This window comes from Osmia lignaria, chromosome 7, assembly GCF_051020975.1.
Source record: "Osmia lignaria lignaria isolate PbOS001 chromosome 7, iyOsmLign1, whole genome shotgun sequence".
In the NCBI taxonomy this organism is placed as follows: Eukaryota; Metazoa; Arthropoda; class Insecta; order Hymenoptera; family Megachilidae; genus Osmia; species Osmia lignaria.
The window spans coordinates 6,659,633-6,686,368 of NC_135038.1; the positions used below are offsets into that span (position 1 = coordinate 6,659,633).

The 26,736-nt window shown below is 34.7% G+C and overlaps 1 protein-coding gene across 4 annotated transcripts in view; it reads right to left on the reverse strand.

Annotated features, from left to right (window-relative positions):
* LOC117604412 (uncharacterized) overlaps positions 1 to 26,736 on the reverse strand; it is a 201,701-nt gene that overhangs the window by 14,137 nt on the left and 160,828 nt on the right. For 3 of the 4 annotated variants that reach the window (XM_034324430.2, XM_076689248.1, XM_034324434.2), the window contains one exon: positions 9,031 to 9,048. In XM_034324430.2, the coding sequence (XP_034180321.1) occupies positions 9,031 to 9,048 (18 nt within the window). Of the gene's footprint in view, positions 1 to 9,030; positions 9,049 to 14,668; positions 14,996 to 26,736 lie in introns of those variants that run through there. The other variant, XM_034324435.2, reaches the window with a different exon arrangement.

Below are 26,736 nucleotides of genomic sequence, written 5' to 3' on the forward strand. Positions count from 1 at the left end.
AAAAAAAAGAAAGAATTAAAATAGTCGAGACGACAGGAAGTGACAGTGTAGATGATACTTCTCTGTCTCTGTTCCCCCTTCGTCTAACCCTTCGACGTCACCCCCGCCGTTCTGCAGTTTTGCGCTTATTATCCGAAACTTTCAAAGCGAAACTCCGTTGCCGCGGAGAAGTTTTAACAACGCTACGAAGGCACGAATTCGTGGATATCTCTTGTGTCACGATGTTGCTGGGGTAGATCCCGTGGCCGAAGGGCTAGGAACACACGGGACTTGAAGGAGCAAGGAAGAGAATCGGACGCGAGGGAAGATTCCGACGTCCCGTCTCGTTCCAACGGCGATGAAATGACGCGACGACGTTGAAGAACCGGGAAATAATGGGCAATAAAACGTACCGAGATAAAAGCGATGAGAAATCGGCCGGATGGTTTCATAGGGATGACAGTTCGAGTAATAAATGGGTGAATAAATAAATCGTCGGTTTATTGCGAGATCCCGGAGAAATATTTGACGACTCTTATTCTCGACTGACCCATGGGTTTATGGGTTTTTTTTTCATTAGCCTTTCGAGCGAATCTGTAGTTACTCGAATTCAATTTTAATAATTCTTAACGGGTGATGTTTTCATAAATACATTAATCCTTCATGGGGTGTTGAATTACTTTTATTTATAGCTTTTTTAAATTAAAAATTAGATTCGATAAAAAATGATTTCAATTAGCTACACTTAAATTTCCAGATTTTCACGAATTCTTTCTTTCCTTCTTTTTTTAATTTCCCAGTTACGAATGAAAAAAAAAATTTTCCAAGCGCGTGTAATATCCTTCCGTGTGGAGAAACGAAGCATGCTTTGGGCAGTTCCACCATTGAAACAAAAATTTATAGCGGGAGAAACAAGAGGAAAGAGAAATCGCGAGAATCTGCGAACTCTTGTACACGTGAAGGTAAATAAATGAAAGAGGGGTAAAGAAGAAGGAGAGAAAAAATGGAATAAAAGAGAAGGGATAGAAGAGAAAAATATACGTTAACAACTTCACGAGAAAACAAAGAACGATGACAAAAACGGGACCAGCAAAAGGATCACGAAGTTAATAATAACGTCATTTAGTTAAGAGAAAAGTTGCTTGGTTTGCTTCTAAACTGTGAAACAAAAGCAACAATGTATCTTGTTTCTTTCTGAAGGTAGAAAGCATACATTTTGTCAACATGAAAAATCCCTTTATTTAAAAAAACATTTTAAATAATCTGCAGAAATGTTCAAATTCACGTCATTATTAAGTCTTCAACCATTGGCATAACTAGCATTTTTGGGGTTTCTTAGATTTACTAATTTGAAATTTTGGTAATTGGGTAATTTGGAATTTTGGTATTTTGGAATTCTAGAATCCTAGAATCTTAGAATCCTAGAATCTTAAAATCCTAGAATCTTAAAATCCTAGAATCGTAGAATCCTAGAATCCTATAATCTTAACAATACTAATAACTTTACAACCTACTGTACAGTAATTCCAAATTGCCTTGTGTCTTCAAACCGAAAGATCGCAACGTGTAAACGAGCAGCTGGAAGGAAGAGGCGTTAAACAGGAAAGAAGAATCTCCGTAACGATGCTCGAGAAGCCGAAAACAAAAAAAGAGGAAGGGTGCAAGAAACAGGAGGGAAAGAAAAAAGAAGGATAGCAAACTAGTAAAAGTAACGATGGCGGTGGGATGAGGAGGGGGAAAAAAAGAGGGGAAAAGACTAAGTTTTATTTCAAGGGAAGGCTTCAGAGGCCAGGACAGACAGAGAAAATACATAGCCGGATAAATACAAGCAAGGGCTTTTGATTCTTCTTTTCTCCACTTTCAACCCACCTCGTCGTTTCACGCGTTGAAAACTCGCCACCCTAAAGCTTCAGACAATATCGAATCGATTTTATCAAAAGTCCAAACGCATTCGATTAAATTCAGTTAAAGAAGGGTGCCCGAACGTCTATCGAATCGTTGACGAAGCTGAACTTGATGAAATTTCAAACGAATTAGCGTCGCGACGACACAAGTTCACGGGCTTTTTATTAGACTCGTTCGCTTTTAATGGAAACACCGGATGGAAAAGGGTGAACTGGCTTCCGTGCAAACACGTTCTATTCTGATATTGCCTTTAAATGACTCGATTAAATGTACAATTTGTACAAATTCTTCGAGAGAGCTTCGAAACTGTTTCGTGCGTCACGTAGATCAGTAAAAACGAGGAAATACGGGATGCTATTTGAAAGTTATTAAAAACTGATTTTCACGAATATAATAATTTTGAATACCACAGAATGCCATTAACCGTTTCTAATAAACACGAATAATTGTACCCTTTACATAGAACAAAAATCTTAGTCACGACTTATCAATATCAAACGATAGGTTTCTATTTTTGAAACAGTGATTGGCTGCAATTCAAAGGTCACCTGATGACATTTCTCACTCTATTCTTTGTGCTTAACAAAAGAAAACTATAGTAGAATATAGTTTCCATCCCTCTACTTCAATTGCCAATCGATTTCTATAAGTTTCATTAATTTTACAAAACGAGTGTAACGTTATTTTAACTAAGTAAATAATAAAAAAGCTATTTTAAGTTGGTAACTTTGTTAAATGATCGGATCTAAAAGCATTAGAGGGCGAAGAAGAAAGCGTGGTTCGCGTCGAAGAACGATGCTTTTTGTCAGGGGTGGTTTTGCATGTGTGTACGTTGCCCGCTACAAATTAGACGATAGGCGTGTAACGTAACGCCAAGTAGTTTGAAACTGGCTGTTAAACCAATGCAAATTACTGCAAGACAATCCTTGTGTTGCGGACGAAGGCGAAAGGGGCGTGGACCACCAGAGTTCGTCCTTTCTAATTACGTATCGCTCGGAAAGAGGAGGTAAAAGCTTAACCAAGTTTTCACGAATTAATGTTGCTCCTGTGTGACTCTACTGTGAATTTCACGTTTCACAGGAACGATTTTATAATTGGCAAGGTAACTCGATTTCTCGTATACTTTCAAAATATATAAGAGAATAATAAACAAGATTTGTTAAAAATAAAAAAATGTAGAAAATCATGTAAAGTTATTTTTAGTTTTGTTCATTTAATAAAAATTATCTGCAGGTGATAAATGATAAAAGAATAAACATTAAATTAACAAGAGTATCATAATCATCATCGTAAATGTTCAAAGGGTTAATTAAATCTTCTAGCAAATTTTGTTAGCATCGTTTCAGGAATAACCTGCAATTTTACTACAAATTGGATGTAATGTAGGTGTAATACCCTGGTGTATAAGCAAGAAAGGATATCGAGTTAATCAGGAATATTCATCCCTCAGGGTATCGTTTCACAGCTACGATTAACCTCTATTTCGTACTCGTGCAACGGAGATTTATATCGCAAGCCTATTGTTCCCAATTTCTCTCTTCACTATTATAGAATATAGCTGGTAATTTAATTATACGATTCGTTATTAGCCCAGCTAATGAGCGTACGAAATTTGAAATAACAAAACATAACTGAAACATTTGAGTTTTAATCAATGGAAATATAATATAATATATTTCATTCATTTAATATTAATTTTATAAGTTTTCCAACTAATACTTCAAGTACAAAAATCAAATTATGAAATATTGAATGATGAAATTAGAGCACGTACGAAGATTTCTATCGAGTGTTAACGTTTCTCAATTAATGGTAAATGGTTCCCATGAGAATTTTCTCTGTCTAGAAACTGGATGATTAATTACAAATTGAATTGGATACAGGTATATGACGGTATAACAACTGACTTGCACCTAGAGGTACACACATATACACCGAAGGGTGTCAGGTTAATTAGGGACATTCGTCCCTCAAGACATCGCTTTGTGACTAGGAGGCTTAACTGGACACGATGCATCCTGACCCCTAACAGCACCCTCGCCTATAAGCTTGATCCCCATCGACATACATTAAGTGCACGGATTTCAGATGTCTATCTGAGCTGTGTCAAATTAAGTGTCACCTGCCAGATACGTCAGATTTAATCGATGTAAGAGCACAAGCTGCTTTCGTGTATTGATTATGACATGGCACAGTCCGCTAAACAATCCTGAACAGTCTTCATTTTCATTTCGTTTAAATACGATTGCTGAGAAAATTTAGATAATTTTAAATAAGAATTACAGAAAATTATTTAAATAATTCTCATAGTTTCTTTTTATGTTAATCGAAGACTATTAATAAAAATTCCGAGACTATTTATATTTTTGAATAAACGAAATTATTCTTCTAGCATATTATAGATCTACAAAAATTCTTCTAATTCATCAAATACTATCATACCATCAATCAAAATCATAAAAACCTTACCATACATACTAAGAAAAAAAAAAACTTTATAAAATTGTATTAATAATGTACTCAAAAGATAGAGGAAACGATGCTGAGAATAATGCAATTGGATCCAAGTCGATATCTCAATTGGTTCTCGAGATATAGGGGTTTAAAGTATAGAGGCGCGGGCATGGAATTATGAATGGCAGCCGAAAGCGCGGGAACTCCGTGACCTACATTTTTTCCAGGAAGTGCGTATACTACGCGTAGTAATAGTAAAAAGACGCAGACTCAGTGTTTATCAATCACCCCGGCAATACTACAAAGCTTGGGATAGGTCAACGGCTAGGAGCGAGTGAGACGACAATAGAAAACTACTAAAAATTAGGCTTCTCTTTACACGGCGATATCTCAGTAACCAGAAGTCGTATCTTCATAAATCCAAAACCACTAAAAAGGTGAAGCTTCAGAGCTTCCAATGAAGCTATAATTATTGCAATATTGCAAATAGTTTCGGAATTATTGTTATTTAAATTTTTAACAATTTTAATAGGATTTCTGATAGATTTTGCGAGGTATTTTTGATTTTTTTGAATATTCTGGGCACTCTATTGTTTATAATAATACTAATTATTGTTATTACTGTCGTAAATAAAAACTTGGTAAAGATTATTTAAATAAATTAGCTCTGGTATTGATTGAAACCGTTTTTCTGCGTTTAGAACCTAAAATCTAAATGATTGATTCCTAAAGGTATAATTGTTGAATCTTTCAATGATGTTATTAATTGTTAAATTAAATTAACAAATAACTGTTAAGGTAGGATAGGTCAGACCCTAGCAATTTGTACTTTCTACAAATGTAAATTAATTTTGAAATAAAGTGCCAAGTAAAACTTACAGAATTTTTTAACTGAACCTATTTATTCTCAAAATCGCCCCTAAAAACTATGTTCAAAAACAGAAACCAATCGTCAGTACAGAAGCAATACTAAAATTACCTTCGAAACACGGTTTCTCGAATACAATTTAGCAAACGTATCGGAATGGAGGGAAGAACATTGGCGCGTGTCTACGACAAGCAAGAAACTTAATCGAACGCGAATTCTCGACGCTACGGTAGTGGTTTCGATCTCGAGCCACTTCTTTGTCCGTCATTTGCGTCCAGAATTTGTTACTCCCTGGACACGAGAGACCGTTTTGCTGGAAAAGAGAGCTGGCCGGAAATTGGCCGCAGATACACGCTCGACCACGAACAAAACACGCTAGTGCAAAAGTAAAAAATAAAAAAAAAACGCCCCCTTGTTCGACGAGGTTGGAAAAGATATCAAAAGCAATCAATTCCTTTTTACCCGACGAACAATGTTCCCCACCTCCCCTCTTGCCGGGGTAATGGCGTTCGCGTTGCCTCTGGCATTCGGAGGCATCGTGTGCGTTACAGTGTGTGTTTCCTATGTGGTGCGTGTTGCATATTTAAAGCAGCGGGCAAGAACGGAATATAAAGTCCGTTGGAAAACAGTGGTCGAGCAAAAAGAAACGACGTTAACCGGGTAGAGAGGTTTTGGTCGCGTTTCGCGTATACCGTCGTTCTTGCAAAAATTAATAAAGCAACGTCACGTGGTTTGCCGTTGTGTTTGGCGGAAAGAAAAGCTAGCAGAACCCCATGAATGTGCCCTCGTCTCTCCCTCTCTCTTTCAGGTTATAATTCCATTCCACACGGCTGGCCAGCAACAGCCTCACCTGAGCTTATGACTTTTATTCGGACCTCCTATTTCTACATGCTGGTCACGAACTGTCTCTGAATCGCAACAATTAAAGCAAAAGTACCGACCGTCCTGGCTTTTTCAAGCTTTCGCATCCCTTGCTGCACACTGATCGCGAAAAAAAAAAAAAAATATACACGGTCGAAAGAACGGGAAACGCGAACATTATTGGGTGTGAATTACGCAGGAACAGCGAGGAATTAGTTTGCGAGGATTTCGTGGAAAATGCGAGTGAAAAGTGGAGCTGAATAATCGTGGATGGAATTTTTTGCAGCTTTGGTTCTTATCTAAAAATATTGTAATAGGGGGACCTGGCTTATCTTAGAAAAAATTCTAGTTACGTCAATGGCCTTCTAATATTACTACGAATTACTAATTATTTACTGTTCATTGAATTTAACCCTCGATCAACGGAGCCACATTTACAAAACACATACAAGGACATTAATCTAAAATTAAATTACAATGGCTCTCTCGATGGTCCGCTGTTCGAGGGTTAAAATGGCAAACTTTCAATATCACTACATACCAAAGAAAACTACCTCACCCTTCAGAAATCTAAGTTTGATGATAAACAAGGAAACACATCTGTATTCTTGAAATTTGAATAGCAAGTGAAATGCGAAAAGAAATGGAAAAATCGAACGGTGCGAACAATATCACCCATAAGTTTGAACGTTGCTCCATAATCCTGCCAATCCCCGATTGCACATAAAAATTTGTTTTCCGAAGCAACTCGAAGATAGGAATCGATACCGACTGCAACGACCAGATTTATCGAGTGATAAATAGTCTTCGCTCTCTCTCTTAGCTTCGGTACAAGCGGATCCTAAATTATACGGAAATTCAGTTCGCGAGAAGGGTGCGAACAAATAGGAGAAAAATGCCGTTTCAGCCGACTTCCGGTGTGTGTTCTGCATGAAATATATACGAGATCTCGACCAGTCACCTCACTTTGACTTAATAATTATTATCTACGGTCACGTGAACCTAATCACGTTAGCGTGTACCGGCCTTTTATGATAATCATACGTGCGGCGACTCTTTAAATTCTTTGCATTCAATCAACGCGGCCCTTGTTCATTTTTTAACTGATTAATTAGGAGGAATAAGCTGAGAGTTAGAAAATGTTAAAAAGGCAGATAATATCAAACTTACACGTGCTTCAAAGAGTTAATTTAAAATAAGGAATTTTGACAATATGAATACGAATGTTTAAAAAATACAAGAACCTCGTATGCAACATGATGCAACATAGTATTAAATATTATCTAATGTTTCAGTATTAAGTTTCCTTTGAAAATATCATATTCTGTACCTATTCTTCCTCACTTATAAAATAAATCATTTGCACCGTAGAGGGGCAAGCGAATTATTCGGTAAGATAAATAAATAAATAAATAAAAGGTTGCGGAGAAACGTAAAACGACACCGCTCCCGGGTCTCTTAATGCACCAAATAATCTTTTAATTCATTATTTAGTCGAGTTATCTCTTGTGCCAGCTTAAAGCTCTGTTACTAACGTTTTAAAAACCAATATGGATATACCTTTTACTTATGTCAGCCGAGTGTGTATATGTTATACGTTGGAGAAAAGTCTCAGCATTTCGGTATTAGAAAGTAGTAGGGCTTTCAAGAATTTCACAGCGAAGCTTTTAAACGGACAAGCTGAGAAGTTTCTTTGACGATGATACACGAGATCTTACGGAAGTCGAGTCATTTCGAACTGAGTCGAATGCGATTTCCCGTTTCAAGTTAGACTCCTTACAGTTGCTTCTTATGACAAACGAAAAAAATAAAACATGACACACTGAACTAAATGAGTCTACGTCGATGTTTTATAATTCGTCCTCCCGAATAAAATGACCTAGTTGATCGTGCATTCCCGATTAAATCCTCGACATTTTACATTGTTTATTGACAGTTCCATAAATAAATAAATAAAGCAATTAGCGTGTATTAATCTCCTGAGAGATGCTGATATACAGCTTGCATTTTTAATTTTAGTAGATATTCAGAAAAATTATATTTATGACAACAGTTGCAACTTCAAGCATTTATAATATTGAAGTGTAATATTTATTTTCCAATGTGAAAAATAAGAGTTGTACTTTAATGAGCTTGAACTTACAAAATAATTAATCGAAACGTGTATTATTTCTTTCACGGACAATAATGGAAAGTGTCGATCAGAGCGATGACGTTCGATTTTAATTAGCCTGATTTTAATCGATGCCAAAATGGTAATAAATGCGCCGATGCATCGATGCGAAACGGTACGCAAAAATAAATTAATAAACTTCAATATTGTTGCTGATATTCCTCGTACGTATCGCGTGCACCATGCAGAAGCAAAACATTCGGGAAACGGTCCGAGATAATAATTGTGATTTATGGTCTGGTAGTCATAATTCCAGCATCGATGGCAAATTATGTGTCTGCTTTTCAAAATTGCACCAACGAACCCATACACGTTCACAGATTCCCTTTATGTATTCAGGAGATATGCAGATATTATTATTCTTTTTTTTAGACAAAATTTTGCTTGTTTCCACTTCCTGACGATTATTAAATGGAAAGGTTATTGTTCTTTTTTTTTTTAATTTAATACAATATTAATATTAAAAATTGTATAATAAATATTTGATAATATTTTATCGACCGAAATCTTCAATTTTAATTAGCATGGTAAAGCCATTGCTAAGTGACAATAATAATGAATTAAAAAAATACTGTTACACCCATTTATAATGTAATAATTGCATTTAGTGATTTAGATGTCAAAGAAAATTACTGTAGCGTAATAGCAATTTAATTTAATTTAATTTAACCTGATCTAATCAAACTGCAATGTTTCCCTTTGTTTATATAAATGAAAATTTAATTAAATTGTCTTTTACGATACCTGATCGTTGAACAAAATTGTATATCACCATGGAATTTGCACTCACCTGTCATAGTAGTAGTCCCTGCAATCAGAAAAAATAAACAACAATTATTTGAGGAACCACAAATTAAAATTGATCATCTATTAAATAACCGTATCAAATGAAAATGGACAAAATTCTGTTCGAAAAAATACATATTGTCAGTGTTACATTTCATTCGAACATGTTACATATATTTCTTTTTTCAACAATGTTCGAAACAAATGTTTCTACCGATTCAAACACAACTCGATATACGAGATGCATCGAAATCGATATTTCTGTGACATTTCATATACGACAAGGACAAAATAAATCTCAGGGCGAAAAGTACGTAATATTTCTACGATTTCAAAAATCATGGCTGCAGTGTCAATAAAATAAAGCAATATCGAAACACGATACGATTACAGAAGAAAAGCAATTTTCATTACTTATTTTAACAATTTAATCAAATTTTGATTAGTTGTGTTATATGGGAAGTACTAAATTTTCTAGTAAAATGTCTAATAAAATTTTGACTGCTTTGTTCATTAAAAAAAATACAGATTCAAGTTTATTAATAATACAATTTTTCAATTAACTAAGGAAAAGAAAGCTTCAAATAAAAATCGTAATATCACAACAAAATTATTAAAATTTTAATAAAGACCTGAGTGTCTTCCTCACATAAAAAGATACAGATTTACATATAATAAATAGTGTAACAAAAGCATTAAATCTCCAACGATTTTGGATCTTTCCTACACCACTTTATACTTCAATTCACACTAGCGATTCAATCGCAGCTAAGTCACACTTCAATCACTGTTTAGTGTTCCATTGAATCGACTAAAGTACGATAGTGTTCAAGTGCCAATCACGTTTCCAACGTAGCAAACGACGTTTCAAAGGTGATCGAATCGTGACTAAGACCTCTGTTGTGTGACAAATCTAAAGACTTCTTTCCAACGTTGAAATTTGGCGGTTTAAATGCATTCTCTTTCCACTGAATTATTTCAAACGTGAAAATAGGAAACACCTGAATCTTTACCTGTCCCTGCATAATTGCCATCGTTATTTACCACACCTTAAGCTTTCACGTTTTTATTCCTGCTGCAAAAACGCTTTAGCGATACTTAAGGTTATCGGACATTAGACAGGGATTACTGTGAATTACACAATCCTGTATACACATAGAAGTGATAAAGGTGTGAAAGAAAATGGTTCACAAGCTGGAACGTAGAGAAAAACTAACGATTCCAAAGAGACATTATCTGTGCTATTTGTAATCAAATTTCCAATACTTTCATTTCTGTCGTTTAAACCGAATATCGAATATTCTTGTAGGATAAAAGACTTCGATAAATAATAAAAATTATTCGATTGCTTGGGAAATTTGTAACATTTGAAACTGTTTATACTATTTTAGAGTGATAATATCTGCATAGTGTAAAGTCTGACAAGATTTGATGAATTAAAAGTGTTGTAAAATAATAATTATGGAATATTAATTCTAAGCTTGAGATTTATTAAAAACGACTTCCTAAATGTTTTTATCGATATTTCAATTAACCAGTAATTTTTTAATTAAAAATACTAATGGATTAAGAAAGAATGCTTAAAAAATCATCAAGAATATTTCAAGAAAATTTACATCAAAATTGATCATTATTTCTATGGAATAAAGAGTGATAAGTTAGCTGTTAAGTGGTCTATTATTCGTTTATCAGTGGAAAGTGTTCTTTGAGACAACGATGTAAAGAGAAAATTGCCAATTACTCTGCTTGTTGTAAATAACTTGAGAGGCTGATACATTCTAGGTGTCGAAGCGTTACTTGCATCGACGTTTTAATAGACGAGTCTAATAAAAAAAAAGCAATGACACAATGAATTCAATTAAATGAAGAAAAATCGACTGTCAACTTTAGAACAATAAAAATCCTACAAAATTAATAATAAAATGGAAAATGTCACACTTGCAATACCTTTAATAAATTTGTAATTTTAAATTTAGAAATTTGGAAATTTTTCATTCTGTAAAATTTGTAACTTTGTAAGGTTCCTAAGAATTACAAGAAATAATTTCTAAGCTTTGACTCGATTAAGTTATTGGTAAACGTTCGCTTGTGTACTGTTCGTTATTTATCGAATCAATTGAAACATACAGGAAGGAAATTGCTGATAATCAAGAGCAGAAGGAAGCTAATCGAATTTGTGCAACGATCGACCAAACGAAAAGTGTTTCGGTCAATAAACGGTCCATTAGTTTCCGTTTAAATACACGATTTCTGCGGCTGAAAGAGAGAAAACGAAGGACGTTGACCATGAAATGCCGACGAAAGGATCGAACTCCGTAGAAAATTGCCAATTACTTTGATTGCTTTGCTTCGCCTGCAAAGCTCGCCAATGCTCCACGTAATTCGTTGCCTCTGTATATTAATGTGAAATGCAAAGAAACATTTTCTAAGACTTTCATCATGAACGAAGACAAGTTTCAAATTAACTAAAGTGGCATTCGAGAGCTTCGGAATAACATTGACATTTCAATCATTATATGAAAACAAATATCCCACTTAACTAAAATGGAAATCAATTTTTAAATACATATGTTATTAAACTTTAAGAATCAATACTAATAATTCTGGGTTGACAAGACCACCTATAAATGACTACAGGTCGAAAGGATCTGATTTAGATGAAAGTAGGTCAGTAATGCTACACATAGTCATTCCATTATTACATCGAGTTACTGGTAAATTCAGAAATGTATGAATAAATAAACACTTTCTATTGGAGACAGTGTCGACAGAAATTACAGTTAGTGATGAAAGAAAAACTTAATTTACTCAAAGATGCCCCAAATTTTTCAGAATCCTAGAATATAAAAATCTGTACGATTTCAAAATTATGGAAATTCTAGAATTTTTAAGAAATCATGATTTTTGTTGGAACTCGATATCTCAGAGTTTCAGGGAGGTACAGAATTCGAAATTTTTAAAATTTTATTTAAGTAAAATAATATTTTTAATGTACCCTAAATGTGATGATTCCTTTCTAAAGCCTGTTGTTGAAATACTCTCTACGCACATTTCACTTTTTCCCTTCAATTTTCATCACCTTTGTCGAGGGTACAAGTGAATATCGATCGAATCGAAAGAGTAGGTGGAAAAAAGGGATAATGATCGTGCATTCATGACCCAGAATGTCTGAATATTATTCTCTGGCCGAAAGCGTAACTACGACAGTTCGATCTCGTACACCGATTGGACACGAATAGAGAAATCGACTGACGACTATTCGAGCGTATAATTCCAAATACAGGGTTTGCTAAAAAGATCCGAACTTTATTCGGCTATTACCTGATAAAATTCACGCGAAAATGCCGATGTAAAGGAGACCTGATCGATCGCGGAAAACAGAGGGGAAGGGAAAAAAAGTGATCTGCATGGAATAAAAACGTTTTTCGTGAACCGCACGACGAAACACTGAATTCACATTTTTAAACAAATGTCCAGTATATATATTTTTATACGACCATTTCATATTCACACTTTCAGCAAAAAATATGCATCCCGGGCAATTTATGGTGCTCGAGAACCGGGAAATATAAAATACTCGTATTGTTCGTTATATTTGACCGCGTTTTCACGACAGAGAGAGAAACAAAGAGATGGTAGAAATAACGTGTGTGATTTATTTGAGAAAAATTTTTACTTCAATGAAACGCGTTGATTTGAATTGAAACATTTTCTCCAACTATTTCTAATCAGAATTCTTGCTTATTAATGTAGCTTTTATTATAATAATTAAATCAGCCTGTCGTTTATTAAACTTTTAAAGTTTGTAATTTTGGAGAATTGTAATTACAGACAAATTTTTATTGCAATAAAAGGCACTGATTCGGAGTTAAACATTTTGTATAATTTTTTGGAGCCATTGTTAACTCATATATCACTGCTACGTTTGATCTGCATGCGTTTATTTGCGTTTTATTATATATTAATAACTGGATCGTGTATTTAAATTGGTGGAAACTGATTTCCAATGTTTTTAGTTCGATACGATTTAATACTGTATTTGGATAAAAAACAAAACATCGATTCGAAAATAAATGTTATTTATAATTTTTTAAACTACATATGTTTAACTCGTATCGAATTGATTGCAAATTATGCGTGTTCTATATATTTTATTTCAATAAATAAATCGAAAACAGAATTGTTTATACGATACTGAAATTTCATTTTAAATATTTTTAATTTCACAGAAAATCTAATCGTATTTACGGAGTGAATAGAAATTACATGAGAAATGTACATATAATTTATCATACACCTTGAAAATACCTGTATGAATTTGAAAATTTTTCATGTATCTTAATATCATGTCAAATCGAAAATTGGAAACGAATCCATTGAAAGGGTATGAGAAAAATCGAACAGGTATCGAAAAATAACGGTGTAATTATGGAGAGCCGATTGTTTTGGCGTGTTCATTGTTATGTGAAGTATTGCCTTTTATTTTGTACATTTTTTAACGAAAAAAATATAATCCCTCTGCGATTGTTCGATAAAACAGTTTGCACGAGAAAATTAAATAAAAAGTTACGATGTTATAGTATACACAAAATTATTAAGTAAAGAACAGATAATTAAATTAAAAATCAAGGAAGCTAATTATACGAGTTACGTTCATACCTTTGACTTGTTCGTGTTAAATAATTAACACCTTCTTCATTCAGTAAAATAATTCACTTTAAAATATATTATTTATTCAAATCGTCGCGTTCATATCGTGTCGATTTAAATGCATTGGTTTTACATATTCATTTACGGATTCGCTCTGTCACCGACTCCAGTTCATCTGTGCTTCATTTACGTTACGTTAATTAATGAACGAGCTCGAGTACTTTTAATTCCCTTTAAACAACGCGTAAACGGTTTTAAATTTCATTCGAAATCGCTTAATTTATTTCGTGCCCCAAAACCCATGAAAACTCATGAGAACATTTGTAAAAGTAGATACCACTTCAGAGGTGTTATCTTTAATTAAAAATATTTTCTCTCATGTCACTGCCAATGTTTCATTATAAATAAATTAAAATATTTACTTAAATAAAATTCTACGTGTATTTTTAATAACATTCTCAAGATAAATTGAGAATTAACTTGAAGATACGAACTCTTGGCTAGACATTGTAATTAACGTTACAACGTGATAATAAGGCATTAACAATTGCCTGGGCTATTACTTACATATAGTCCAATATCAGTGATGCTGATGCTGAAGCATCCGAGATCAGAATAACCGATAGTATCGACACATACACTGTTTCTACTGAACAAGACGTGACAGGAAATTTAATAACGATTAAGTGCTCTCTAAATTCGTTAATACGTGCTGAAGTAGCAGGGTTAATTAAATCCGGACGTAACTTCGTTGCCTTGTAATATTTTCAACAACTCTTAGATATGACAAATTTAATCAACGACTATTTCATAAAATAATTCAGTTTCTCAATTGTTAAATTTCAGAATAAAAGACTTCCACATATCTCAAGAAATAATTGAAAAATTTAGAAAATGAAAATAAAACAAGGCTTAAAATTAAATTCCAATTACTATCGTAACGACCTAATTATCCAAAGAAAAATAATAACGATAATAATTAAGTTTCATACCTTGTAACTGGACTGCTGTTCACATGTACGCACCAGTAGTCACTAATTTCACTGAATTTAATCATTTTATTCCTTGCCTTATTAAACATTATTACAATTAAAAAGCAATTAAACATGTTAAAATATTATACATTCTTCACATTTGAATAATCACTAAAATTAAGCAAATTATAATTAAAAGAGAATAAAAAATTCAGCTGCACTAAGAAGTGTATCATTATTACGACTGAGTATGTCATAAAGCAAGGTATTAATTAACTATCACATAATTTATTACACTCATAGAAACACACGGACGACTACGACTTTACGTCCGAACCGAACGAACGCCGGCATTGAACTGGCTTTGAGTAAACAGAAAGTAAACCGACGACACTCGTCGACTCGGCAGACTGTTTACTAAAAGCAGACTGATGTTGACCTACTCAGTTCTGAACCTGTTTTTGTCTATTATACATTCAAAACAAATGCATCCCTTTTGCGCTAGCTGTATTATTATTCAACACGTCATCATTTATTTTAAAAATGATTAAACAAATTGGCAATTAAATATATTCTGTTTCAAAATGAAATCAATAGATTATTAATAGAAATATTTTATTATATTTATAATATATTTTTATAGTGATCTATTTATATTAATTTTGTATTTTTTTTGGCATAGAATAAAAATTGAAATACCTGTATTCATTTTACTATAATTTACAAAGTGTGCCAATTTTCTGTCACCGAAATGTGTATTGTTACATTTTACCATTTTATGATTTTTAAATAATTTTATTGACCCCGAATGTAAACCAGTGGTAATTTCTCGAATCACTGTACCAGGTACGCTATATTTTACAATTCTAAAGCTGGCAAATCGGATTTTAAAGGGTTCGAAGACCTCGTGTGCGCTCTCTGTTAAACCACACAAAAGGGGGAATCTTTGATTTCTCACGTAGGAAGGAGACGGCCACGGTTTCCTGCAGCAACCATTGACTCGTTATCGTAACATTATCGGTGAATGGTCAAAAGGGTCGCGGGAAAAGCAGCCAACGTAGAAAAGAAGAATCTCGATGGAAAAAGGAAAACAGTGAGAGTTCCAGTGGTCATGGAAGAAACAAGAAAAGAGCCTGTATCAGAGGGAGAAAGAGAGAAAAGGTTGGTAAAAGGTGGAAATAGAATACGAAGCGAGGGAAACTCTCGAATACGGTTCAACGTGTACCGACGACGTTGGTTTCTAGAAATCCTTATACGTGATTTGTTAGATAATCAACAGCTGAAGTTGGTTCTTGAAAAATCCAGCTCGAAAAACTTGCTCGAACCTAAATATTAGATTGTTGCTTACCAAATTCTCAATTTTGATACATGGAAAGTTTGACGTAATTTCATGACATAAAAGTATTGCAAAATGGCACTTGCGATATGTCAATTTAAAGTTTAATGTTTAATAAAAATAATCATGTAGGTGCACCTTTCCTGATACAAAATGGTTTCTTGTTAATTTTGAATAAATTATATTCTTGCACCAAAGAAGTCTAACAAGATTTTATGTCATAAAGATATTATCAAATAGTGCTTATGGCATATTAAAATAGCCATATGCATGCACCAAAGTGTTTCTTTTTACATCATTATTTACACAGTCTTCCGTGAGAAGCAATTTTACAAAATCATTCAGCAAGGGAATGTAATTTATGTTTATTGAAAACTTTCCACCCAGATAATCGAAATGATGCATATTTAATGCGGTGCAACAACACGCGACGATCTCATTCGTAATTCTATTACCGTGTGTAAAATATCCACGCTTTGTAATACCTTAAACTTTTATCTCCGTTGAGCGTAATTCCCGTCCACCGGGAAACGGTGTATGAATTTTACTGGAAAACTCGTCTCATTATCTCAATATTACTATGAAATGAACAAAGGAATTGCAACAGTAAAAGCAAAGCAGAGCTCAGAAAGTGTAGAACAAAAAAAAAAGACTGAAGGAAAATCTAACTCGATAACAACGAAGAAATCCAACTCCTCTTTTTACCTTTTCACTTCAAGATCTTTCCCATCTTTGACTGCGTTTTCTTGTTCTTGAAAAACAAGCCACCTTAACGATATTGTTATTTCTGATTGCATTTCAATTCCTCTCTTCTTATATTTCTCGCTATCTTCGAAAGAATCATGCTTAACCTCTTGTAACAGCCCGCTATTGCAACTGGGCATTAAATTCTCAAGATTGAAAGTGGAATTGAAAATACCCTCACGTGTTCCAGTGGCACATAAAACGGTTCCAGCCGGCGGATGTTAATACAGCCGGCAACCAAGGAATTCAGGTTGATGTTCGTAGGAACGCAGATCGGTTGGAGGCCATAGGATAAGCTGAATCAGAATGCGTGAATCGTCGGAGTCTGTTTTCTGGCTGAGTTCAGCGTGAACGTGATTTTCGAGCACTCAAGCGAAGTGGAGAATGGTGTCCACAGCACGTGCCTCTAGGCTAATCCAGCCATCGTCATTCCCTGCTGACTCCGTTTCGTTGTATACGTCCTACCTATGTGCAATGGCCTCGGATACGGATGAGCCATAGAAGGAAACGAGAAAAAAAAAAAAAAAGAAGAGCAACACCCATCGGTCTGTTCGGTGGTTCAACCGAGGAGACAGATCCTCTGGAGGTCAACGTTTTTCCCTCGGTCATCCTGATACAATCCTTTTTAGGGTAACCCTGTCATCCCGTAACTGTACGTGAGATTCGACAAGCTACGACGTGGAGAATTTTAAAACGTTCCTGAATTTGATATATTGCATCCAAGGATTTAAGGTTTCTTCGAGGAACAGCAAAAATTCTTTCGAGTAAATAGTGTCCTACAGAATCGACTGATAATTTATGATAAGCAGACTGCTTATGAAAATATGTATAGCACAAGTCATTTTTTTTTAGAAAAAATGAAAAGGATTTTATTTATTTCTTTTTGCATGACTCTGAAACTGCTCAGTTAATTTTAGAAATATCTTCTTTGTGATCTAAATTGAAGAATACCGAGTCAAATGTAACATTTTTAAGAGATGATTAAAAATGTAATAGTGTTTAATTTGTATAATAAAATTTGTGTTTGATTTAATTTATCAATGTAACGAGTTGAAAGTGACTTTTCATTTGTCCCTATCCTCGAGGATCACTGTTTGCCATAAGAAACTTTCCAGGCTTTAATTTTTCTAAAATTCTCGACATTTTCGGAACTCTCCGGGGGCTTAAATAATAAACAAAGCGGTGGAAACTTCATGGAGGACTGATTTGATTAAAAAGTTTCTGAAAAGAGTAATAGCTACCGGGCTTCTGAAGTTCCTGGATTCCTCGTGTATAGTTGTTTCTGCGATTAGATCTCCCTGGTTTCAAGGAGATTGCGTTTCCTCAATTAATCCTGGAATTCTCCAGGGAAATGACTTGGTATACAAGAGTTAACAATCAATTGAATTCTTTATGTCTAGCAAAATTTTGAATTCTTGAAATTTTAATGAGAAATCCTGTCTAATTACTTATAAAAAATTTGATAAGATTCATTTGTACGAACATTATTGAGTAAAGAAAAATCTTTTAAGGAAATATTCCAAGGACAGATGTTGGATTTTGAAAAGACAGGATCTTTTTGAGGTAGCCAAGAATTGTAGATCAGACAGGGAATCATACCTGGTCAGACGATCTGACTTTCCGAACGAGTTATATTAAAATGTATTGGATGCTGAACTATCACCTTCACAGGGCTTTTATTGAAATTCTTCAAGACGATCTTGAAAAGAATTCCTTTCTCTGTTAGGTCGACTCATCTGGAAAGTCACGCCTGCGGAATGATTCCAATGTAAGGGAAGATCCTTATAACGTAATTTCAAAGACCAGAAAAGAACATGCACGAGGAAATGAAGCTTCTTAAAAAGTAATTAATCCAAAATGAAATGAATTATTTACCATTCAAATTACATTATTACAGAGAGGGTCATTTTACTCCAAGAATAATCTCTAATTTGTAATTAAGATTTCAAGAGTTATACTTTTATTAATTATTCTAATATTCTTCTATATTTTAGATTTGACAAACTGCAATTTTCCTCCAATTTCTTTTCAACCTATTTTAGCAATTCTAATTCAAACTTGGAGTAATTATAAATGATCTGAAATGATCCTTTAGATCGAAACGTTAACACCTGTAACCTAGATTTACTATCGACAAATCATTTGATCGATGAATTTCAACGTGATGCATTGTAAATGCATCAGAGGTACTTCGTTATGAGCCTATAATTCTCTGACAAGTTTTCACCTCTTCAACGTACGTGTGCAGGTAGCCACCACAATTATTGTAGAGTGCTCGTCAATCTGGTGTTTCCATATCGGAATCCCATGGGTACATTCTACGCGAATTTAGAGGAACTAACGCGTGACGGCCAATATTGACCATCGCAAGGGAACAAACGGACTGCTTCCTGCTATTAAAACGAAACACTGCTATACTGACATCTTCTCTCAATCAGATTTCAAACATCTCCACTCCTGTCGAATTTAATTATTCCTATTTCAAAAGCTTTACAAAAATCTGCTATAAAATGAGTCGAATAATAAATTAATTACAAGAGTAACAACGCTATCATCGTCATTATCATTTCTTTTTATTCTAAAGGGGAGGAAAAAAAGGTAATTTCTGTGGTTAAAAAACGTGGATCTGCGAGAGTTTATTTTAAGCAGAGATTTTTATCATGCAATGAAACGTTAATGAGATTTCTTGCAGGAAAAACGAAGATCCTACTCTTTTTTCCACTGGAAACAATTACAACTCAAAACGTAGTGTTATGCGTTGATAAAGTGGAGTGGAATAATTTAGTAATCCCACTCGTTCATCTTTTCGTCCCGTAAAGCTGGCCACGTGAAAAGGGGATACTACTCAACAAAATAGGATTACGCTTCCACTCTCACTTTAACCAATTTTAACACGAGCCTGTGTACAACCGCTTATCGTGATTCCCTTCGTACGTCGAGCTTTATTTTAGCATGGTAACAAGAAGCTGGGTTATCATAATGTTTTTCATATCTAAACGCGAGTACAATCAGTGGTGACAAAAATGATAACAGGTGAAATTGCTTAATTCCAAGTCTTCAGATTTTTTTAGCCATTAAATATTCAAAGAAAAATTTCACAGATATGAAAATCTAATTTTTCTATTTTTCTAATATAGGTACATTATTTTAAAATAATTATTTCTTTTTTTTATTATTTGGTAGATATTTCAACAGGTTTGATGGAGGATTGCATATTGAATGGGTGGTTGTTGGCAGTAATCGTAACAGGAAAGAATACCGTTTTAAATGCAAATCTATGCAAGACAATCCGGAGATTGACTAAAGAAGCAAGACTTATCGCGACGTGATATATTTGGGCATGGCTAACTTCCCTTAATTGAAGATTGAGCGATAGCAATGCAATTTATTTGGACGTACATGCATACCGTTTTAACGATCAATTACGCAGAATACGTTTTATCAAAATTATTCACCGCGATCTCGAGAAGATCGTAATTTTCCGAGGGTTTTCCTCGCTTCTGCTCGCAAAATTCCCTTTTTTTCCCTAACTATCATCGAGATACGAGAAGAATTTTACTTTGCAATTCAAACTTTACACTTACTACTTAACATAAGCGGTATAATATTAATATTACTTCAAATTTTCCTATCCTAAAATGTCAAATTCCTTTCAAATTACATAAATATTCAAACGGAGAAGCAAAATAATTTTCCTTAAAAAAAGAATTTATTAGAAAACGTAGTTTAAGCATAACAGAGAAGCATAAAAGAGAACTAATTTCCCCTTGTCAAATACAAAATTCCATTAAAATTAAAGAGAAACACTTTAGTACGTTTCCTCGTCTGAAAAGGAATCAAGTACTTCGCGTCAAAAGAAATTCTCTTTTACACAAAAAGTACATCGAACCTCGGTAAGAGGTGAAATCAGAAATTTTCTTCGGCAACCCTCGTTTACCCTCGAACAGAGTAAGAACCATTTTCACCGCGCTATTATTTCGATCTCGCTGAAAGTATCGCGGAAAGGAACGTGGCAGCGATCAAAGAAACAGAGGTGGAGGGTGCACAAATGGCCCAAAGACCCTCGATAATCGCGTAATTGAATGCTAACGATGCTGAAATGTTGGTAGAACTCGCTCGACTGATCTGCAAATATACTCATCGGCGTTTCACCACCGCTCGGGGAGAGACGTTGTTTGTGCTTGTGCGGCCTGTGTACCGGGACCACAGAGGGTGGAGGAGCACACGTTACTAGACGAAGCTTATCGAACGCACGATGAACGAACGAACAATCTTCGTTTGTATAGCCGTCGGTTAGAGTACACTTGAAATTAACCCTGATGAATGAACTACCACCCTTCCCACGACCAATTATCGACCGTCTAATGCTTGACGAGTTAATTCAGGAAACTATGCACGTCCAGGGTGTGAACTAAACTACCCCTTCAAGGAGTTAGCGATCAAAGCAACTCTGAAACCGACTTGTTTTTCTTTACAATTACTGTGCAATGTTTGCACTGGAATTTCAACGAGGGGAGATAAATGTGGGTGCGATTAAAAGACATTCCGTGGTAAAGGGCACTTATGGTACATCAAATTAAAGTTTAAAATTTGATGGAAATTACTGTACAGATCCACCTTTCGTTGATGTTCTTAAGACAAAATTGTTGGTTGCCAAACACAGCGAACGATAGACGTTAAAGAAATTTAATATGTCACACTGATGCATAGAAAATTAATTTTATGACATAAAAGTATGCTGCATCAAAATAAGGTATAAACCTTTCGTTAATGTTTTTAGTACAAAATGGTTGGCGATGAAACATAGTAAATGAAATTAATAATTAATACAATTTCATGACATAAAATTATTTCCAAATACCATAAATTATTTATCAATTTAAAGCTTAAAGTCTGACAAACATAATTACTTACATGCACCTTTGGTTAATTTTTCTGATTCAAAATAAGAAGACATTGTAATATTAATCACCGTGGCGGTATGTCCACATGTTGTTAAATACCGCTATTGATTTAGATACCAAACACTTGAAGCTGTCGGGAAATGCAAAGCCTGTAATTTATTTGAAAATGTTCTATTATTAATGAAGCTGTATTGTGCATTACTGAACGCAACGTTAATGTTGGTGATTACGAGCGCGTGTTCCTTCTGCGCTATTCGTATCTGAATGCGTTGCTCGATAACGTTTGGCTTGCCACAAACCGCTGCATAACTCGGCAGCCCCCCACTATGCGTTAAACAACATTGATTAGTGACATCTGTAGAGTTAATATTCCGATAAATTTAATACCCTCACCTCCTTTCCAGTCTCGTTAAACGCTAATTGTAATTAACGTTGTCAAATATCATTCCACAATTGTCAGTTGATGAAAAATTTGATACACTTCATAAATAGATATCTTCATAAAGCAAAATAATATATTTAAGTTAATTTGTATATATTTTAAAAATAATTTTCATATACCACCGCAATACATTTTACTTTTTTACTTTATTATTAAATTTTCAACTGTCTTTTCAAGCGACTGATCAACTTGACAACCTTCTTATTTTTTCTTTTTTTTTTTTCAACTTTGACATAATAAATTATTTCCGACGGGTCAGACGTGGAAACATGCGAGAATGATTCTTCAAAGCGTTCCACACGCCGGTGTCGCACAAAGAACGATACGTAACGACTGTTGCTTCATCATCCCCGGCTCTCGTTATTTATTCTAAAAAGAATGCAATAGAGGGTGGCGAGATATCAGCCGCGATAAAAGTTGCGGCTGCAAAACGATCTCCGTGACTCCCTTATCCTAGCCGTCGTATGTAAATGTCCGACATGTTTTCTACTGGATACACGTGCACGAACAACACAAACGACCGTACACCAAAAGGAAAGTCGTGTTATCTCATGTAAATCTTCACGGTGCCACGATAAGCGTGAATTTCACCGCTTGCTTATTAATATTTATGTTTGCCGTTAAGGGTTGCGAGGCCCTCTGCCACCTGTACAGGCTCCACCAAAAGCACAACCCCCTTTTGTTCCCTGACATCGCATACACTTGACGAGAAAAATTGAGATGAAAAGCAGTGATTCAAAAATTACAGATAAAATTAAATACAGAATCTTATTCCTATATAATGGCACAATTTCGATAACTTGGGCACCTTGATTTGACAATGGTTTCTGATAGTAGTTTTTATGCTGAATAAAAACTGAATAAAAATTTCTGAATAAGAAACCAAGTTATCAGAATCTAACCCATATAATATATTATTTATTAGCGAAATTGATTTATTTCTGAATTTCTGTCGACAAGTGTATAAAAAGGTCTCGTTTAAATAGAATATTTACTGAAAAATTTCAAAGTTAATAGAATATAAAAATTTACATTGAACGATGTAACTTTGAATATAAGACGCGTTCGTGTGTTTTGTAAATAGCAATAGCAGTGTTATGTGCTAAATGGGACTGACATGAATTAGCAACAAACGTGGTTACCGCTTCAATTCGTGCTCAGAGGAAAGTGGACCAATTAAGCGAGTTTTGTCCCACGAGAGGAAACTAAGTTCCGAAACACCATTAGCTATATTAATGTGCTTCGCCGCTTTAGGTCATTCCAGGTCAGAAATGTTAGATGCGAATTTCGAGGGCAACTGGATTCTTTTCCGCTTCGTACAATCAGATACAACAACGTAATATTGACTATTTAAGGAATTAATGACCCGAGGAATCTTCCGCGACGATCATTAAGTGCGCTGCATGTAATCGTTCCTTTCCTAATTAGACCCTTACCGAAGAAGTAACAATTTTAATTACTCGAAACATTCTCCTACTGTCTGTTCCATATATTTCATTTTCAAATAAAATCGAATTATATCATCAGAATTCGTGTTCATCTGATCGACAAGTATTACCACTTTGCTATGAAATATTATCCCGCGAATGGAACGATCGCAACAGGCTTGTCGATTCTGCCGGAAGTAGTCTTCATTCGTCACTCAACCGGTGATTCGACGTTCCGTGCACGCGAACCGAATGTTGCCATTGTCTTGCGATCGTTCGTTAAATGAGAGAATTAAATTCGGTATTAATTTCGATTGATCGTTGAATTTTGCATATATTAATAATGCAAATTATCGAACACCTTTGAAGGTTTAAAATACCATCAAATTAAATTAATATAATTTCATCTGTTTAAAAATAAAAGTAAAATTATTGAAGCTATCCAGGTGAAACTTTTTCTAACGATACGATGAAAATACGTTCGATTTTCTGGTGAATCAAAATTCGTCGCTCGATGGTAGAAAAATGCATCGGTACATCTATCACGGTACGTGGCGCGAACCTTTACCGCTCGATTTATCATTCGCGAATTAGAATTCCGTTCTCGTACCACTTCCTCTTCCTCCACCGTGTCACTTCCTTAAGCGACAAATTTTGAACGACACGGTAGCCGTTAGGAACGTTGGATAATGGTGCGTGCCGGTGACGTTAATTACGCGGACCTGTTTGCAAGTATAATTTTTAAATGTCCCGCTGTTACGGCGGACACGCACGTGTATTAAAATATAGCTTAATATGCAAATACGTCCAGAGTCGTCGTTCTGTTGCCTAAGATCATTTGCATCTTCTCCGAGCCACGAGTAAAATAGTACAAAGAATCGATCTCTATCGACCTCGATTTCTACGTTGAAAGAAAAACAGAGAATTCTACGAGAGGGGAAAAAAATAGACGTTAGAGAGGAAAGGATTGACGGCTACATTAAAGATCGACAGTGGAATAACGGGAGGAAATTTGCGACGATATTAAGCGACGTCTTCCAGATATCGCACGTGTTCGCCTTTCCTATTTCCTCTCTATGCACTTCCTCGTGTCTTTGACTTATATTTATTCGCGCAACAAAACAGGGTGTTTGCGTCACGTTTGTCGCTGACTCACAGAGACATGTTACGCACCGAGACGTTGTCGAAATTGATTTAAGACCTCTGTGTGGCTGGTGTACAAAGAGGAAAATGGATCAGGATAAGGAGTCTTTAATCTGTGAACTCTGTTGCATGACGCTGAAAGAGCGTGAGGGAAATTTAGTGTAGAGTTGAACTCAATTTTCTTCGTCAATGAAAATATCAAATTATGATTAAACCTTGAATGATTTTTAAAAGAACAGTGTAAAATTTAGAAAATTAAAATAATATGAGATAGAAAATTATATTAGAATTGTGGCTCTCTCTATGGTCCGTCATCCAAGGGATAATAGAATTAAGATTAGAAAGATCTAACGATTCAATATTTTCTTTTTTAATAATATGATAATAAATAATGTTTCGGAAATTTTTTAGATGAAAAAAATAATATATTTAGGGATAAAAATAATATATTAAAATTGAATAACATTTCAAACAATTTTTATAAAAATAATTTTGTCACCTAGGGAAAATCCTAGCCAGATACTGTCTAAGAGGGTACGTGAAAACGTGTAGGCGTTGAAAAGCGACGGTGACAATCGAGCAACACGAAGATAAAGAGAAAGAGAGCGATAGACAAAGGTGGAAAACATATTTCGCGTCGGCTGATGCATTATCCGTGAGATGTCTGCAACAGATAGTGTCGTGGGAAAACGTCGATAGCCCTTTTCGCGAACGAAGTCTATTCCACGGCTTTCACTTCCGTTTCTATACTTTTCTCTTTCTACAATCTTTCTTCCATCGTTATCCAACAGGGCAGAAACAGTTTCGCGACGATTTTCGCGTGTCCATTGAGACTGAACGTTTGCCACTTCTTCTTCTTCTTCTTTTTTTTATTTCTTTTTTCTTTTTTCATGATCTCTTCGCGACGTAATTTTCCGTCATCCAGTAGGAAATGACGGACCGAAGAAGCGTCGGTAAAGTGACTATAATAGTTTCCACGCCGAACAATGGCCGGATTTCGAAAGAGTTTCGAGGTAAATGCGCGTGTTGGCTGCCGGTTCACGTTGAAAGAAATCGTTCGTCAAGTATGACGATATCTAGAAAAGATTCTTCCCCGATGCCCTTTTCTTCTTTCCCTTCGACACCCCTATTTTCGTTCATTGATTTCGAGGAGATAATGTGGTTCGCTCGAGGATAATTCGAGAACGATCATGATAGTAAAATTTGCAGCGTTAGCATTACTTATATCTGAGATTGATGGATTGTCGATAAACGTCTCTGAAAGGATCCTCCTTCTTAAGGGTTGTAATGAAGTTCGAAATGGGTCAATCCTTCGCTTCATTTCGTCCTAGGATGCTCTTATTATTTCTGATGCTTTTGTACAGATTCCTTCATTTATTTTATTTTCAATTTCAAAAAGAATAATGAGAGGTTTCTTCAAACCTATCAGTTAAAAACTTTTGAAAATTATATTAATTTCTTCATTTAAAAAAACTTTGAGAAAAATTATTTATTTTCATCCTATACCTTTAACCTTTTCATTATTTTCCCGTTTCAGATGGTCGCCAATTGCCAGAGAAAGAAATAAAAAAGATATCCTCGGGAAAACTCGCTACCGAGGAATAAGATTAAAACGAACTTGTTAAAAGTCTAGTTAAGTTTGTACGTGCCTAATTACTTATTCTCGCATTAACAGTACGCTCTGTTCGTTTAAAATTCTTGGCCGGTTCACGAAAATCATTTTCATTCGGTTACCCTTGCATAATACAACAGGAACATTCCCTTTCACGTGTAAAACCATGAATATTAACTTTTATAAAAACAGAAACGGATAACGATCTTACGAAATACACGTGAAAGAAATGTAAAGAGAAAAAATAATAATTAGCAAAAGAAAAATAAATATATTAATAAAATTTTCCTGAATTTGCAGTAACAGTGATAAAAATTTGAAAAAGCACATGATTTTTGTACATATTTCTATTTTTTGTGACGATACAAAAACATATAGTTTTGAATTGATTCAAAAAATTTTCCACTAGGAATTTGTTGAAGTTTAACAGCGTGGAACACGAATTTTTTTAAATAATTCAACGTCAATTTCAAACCGG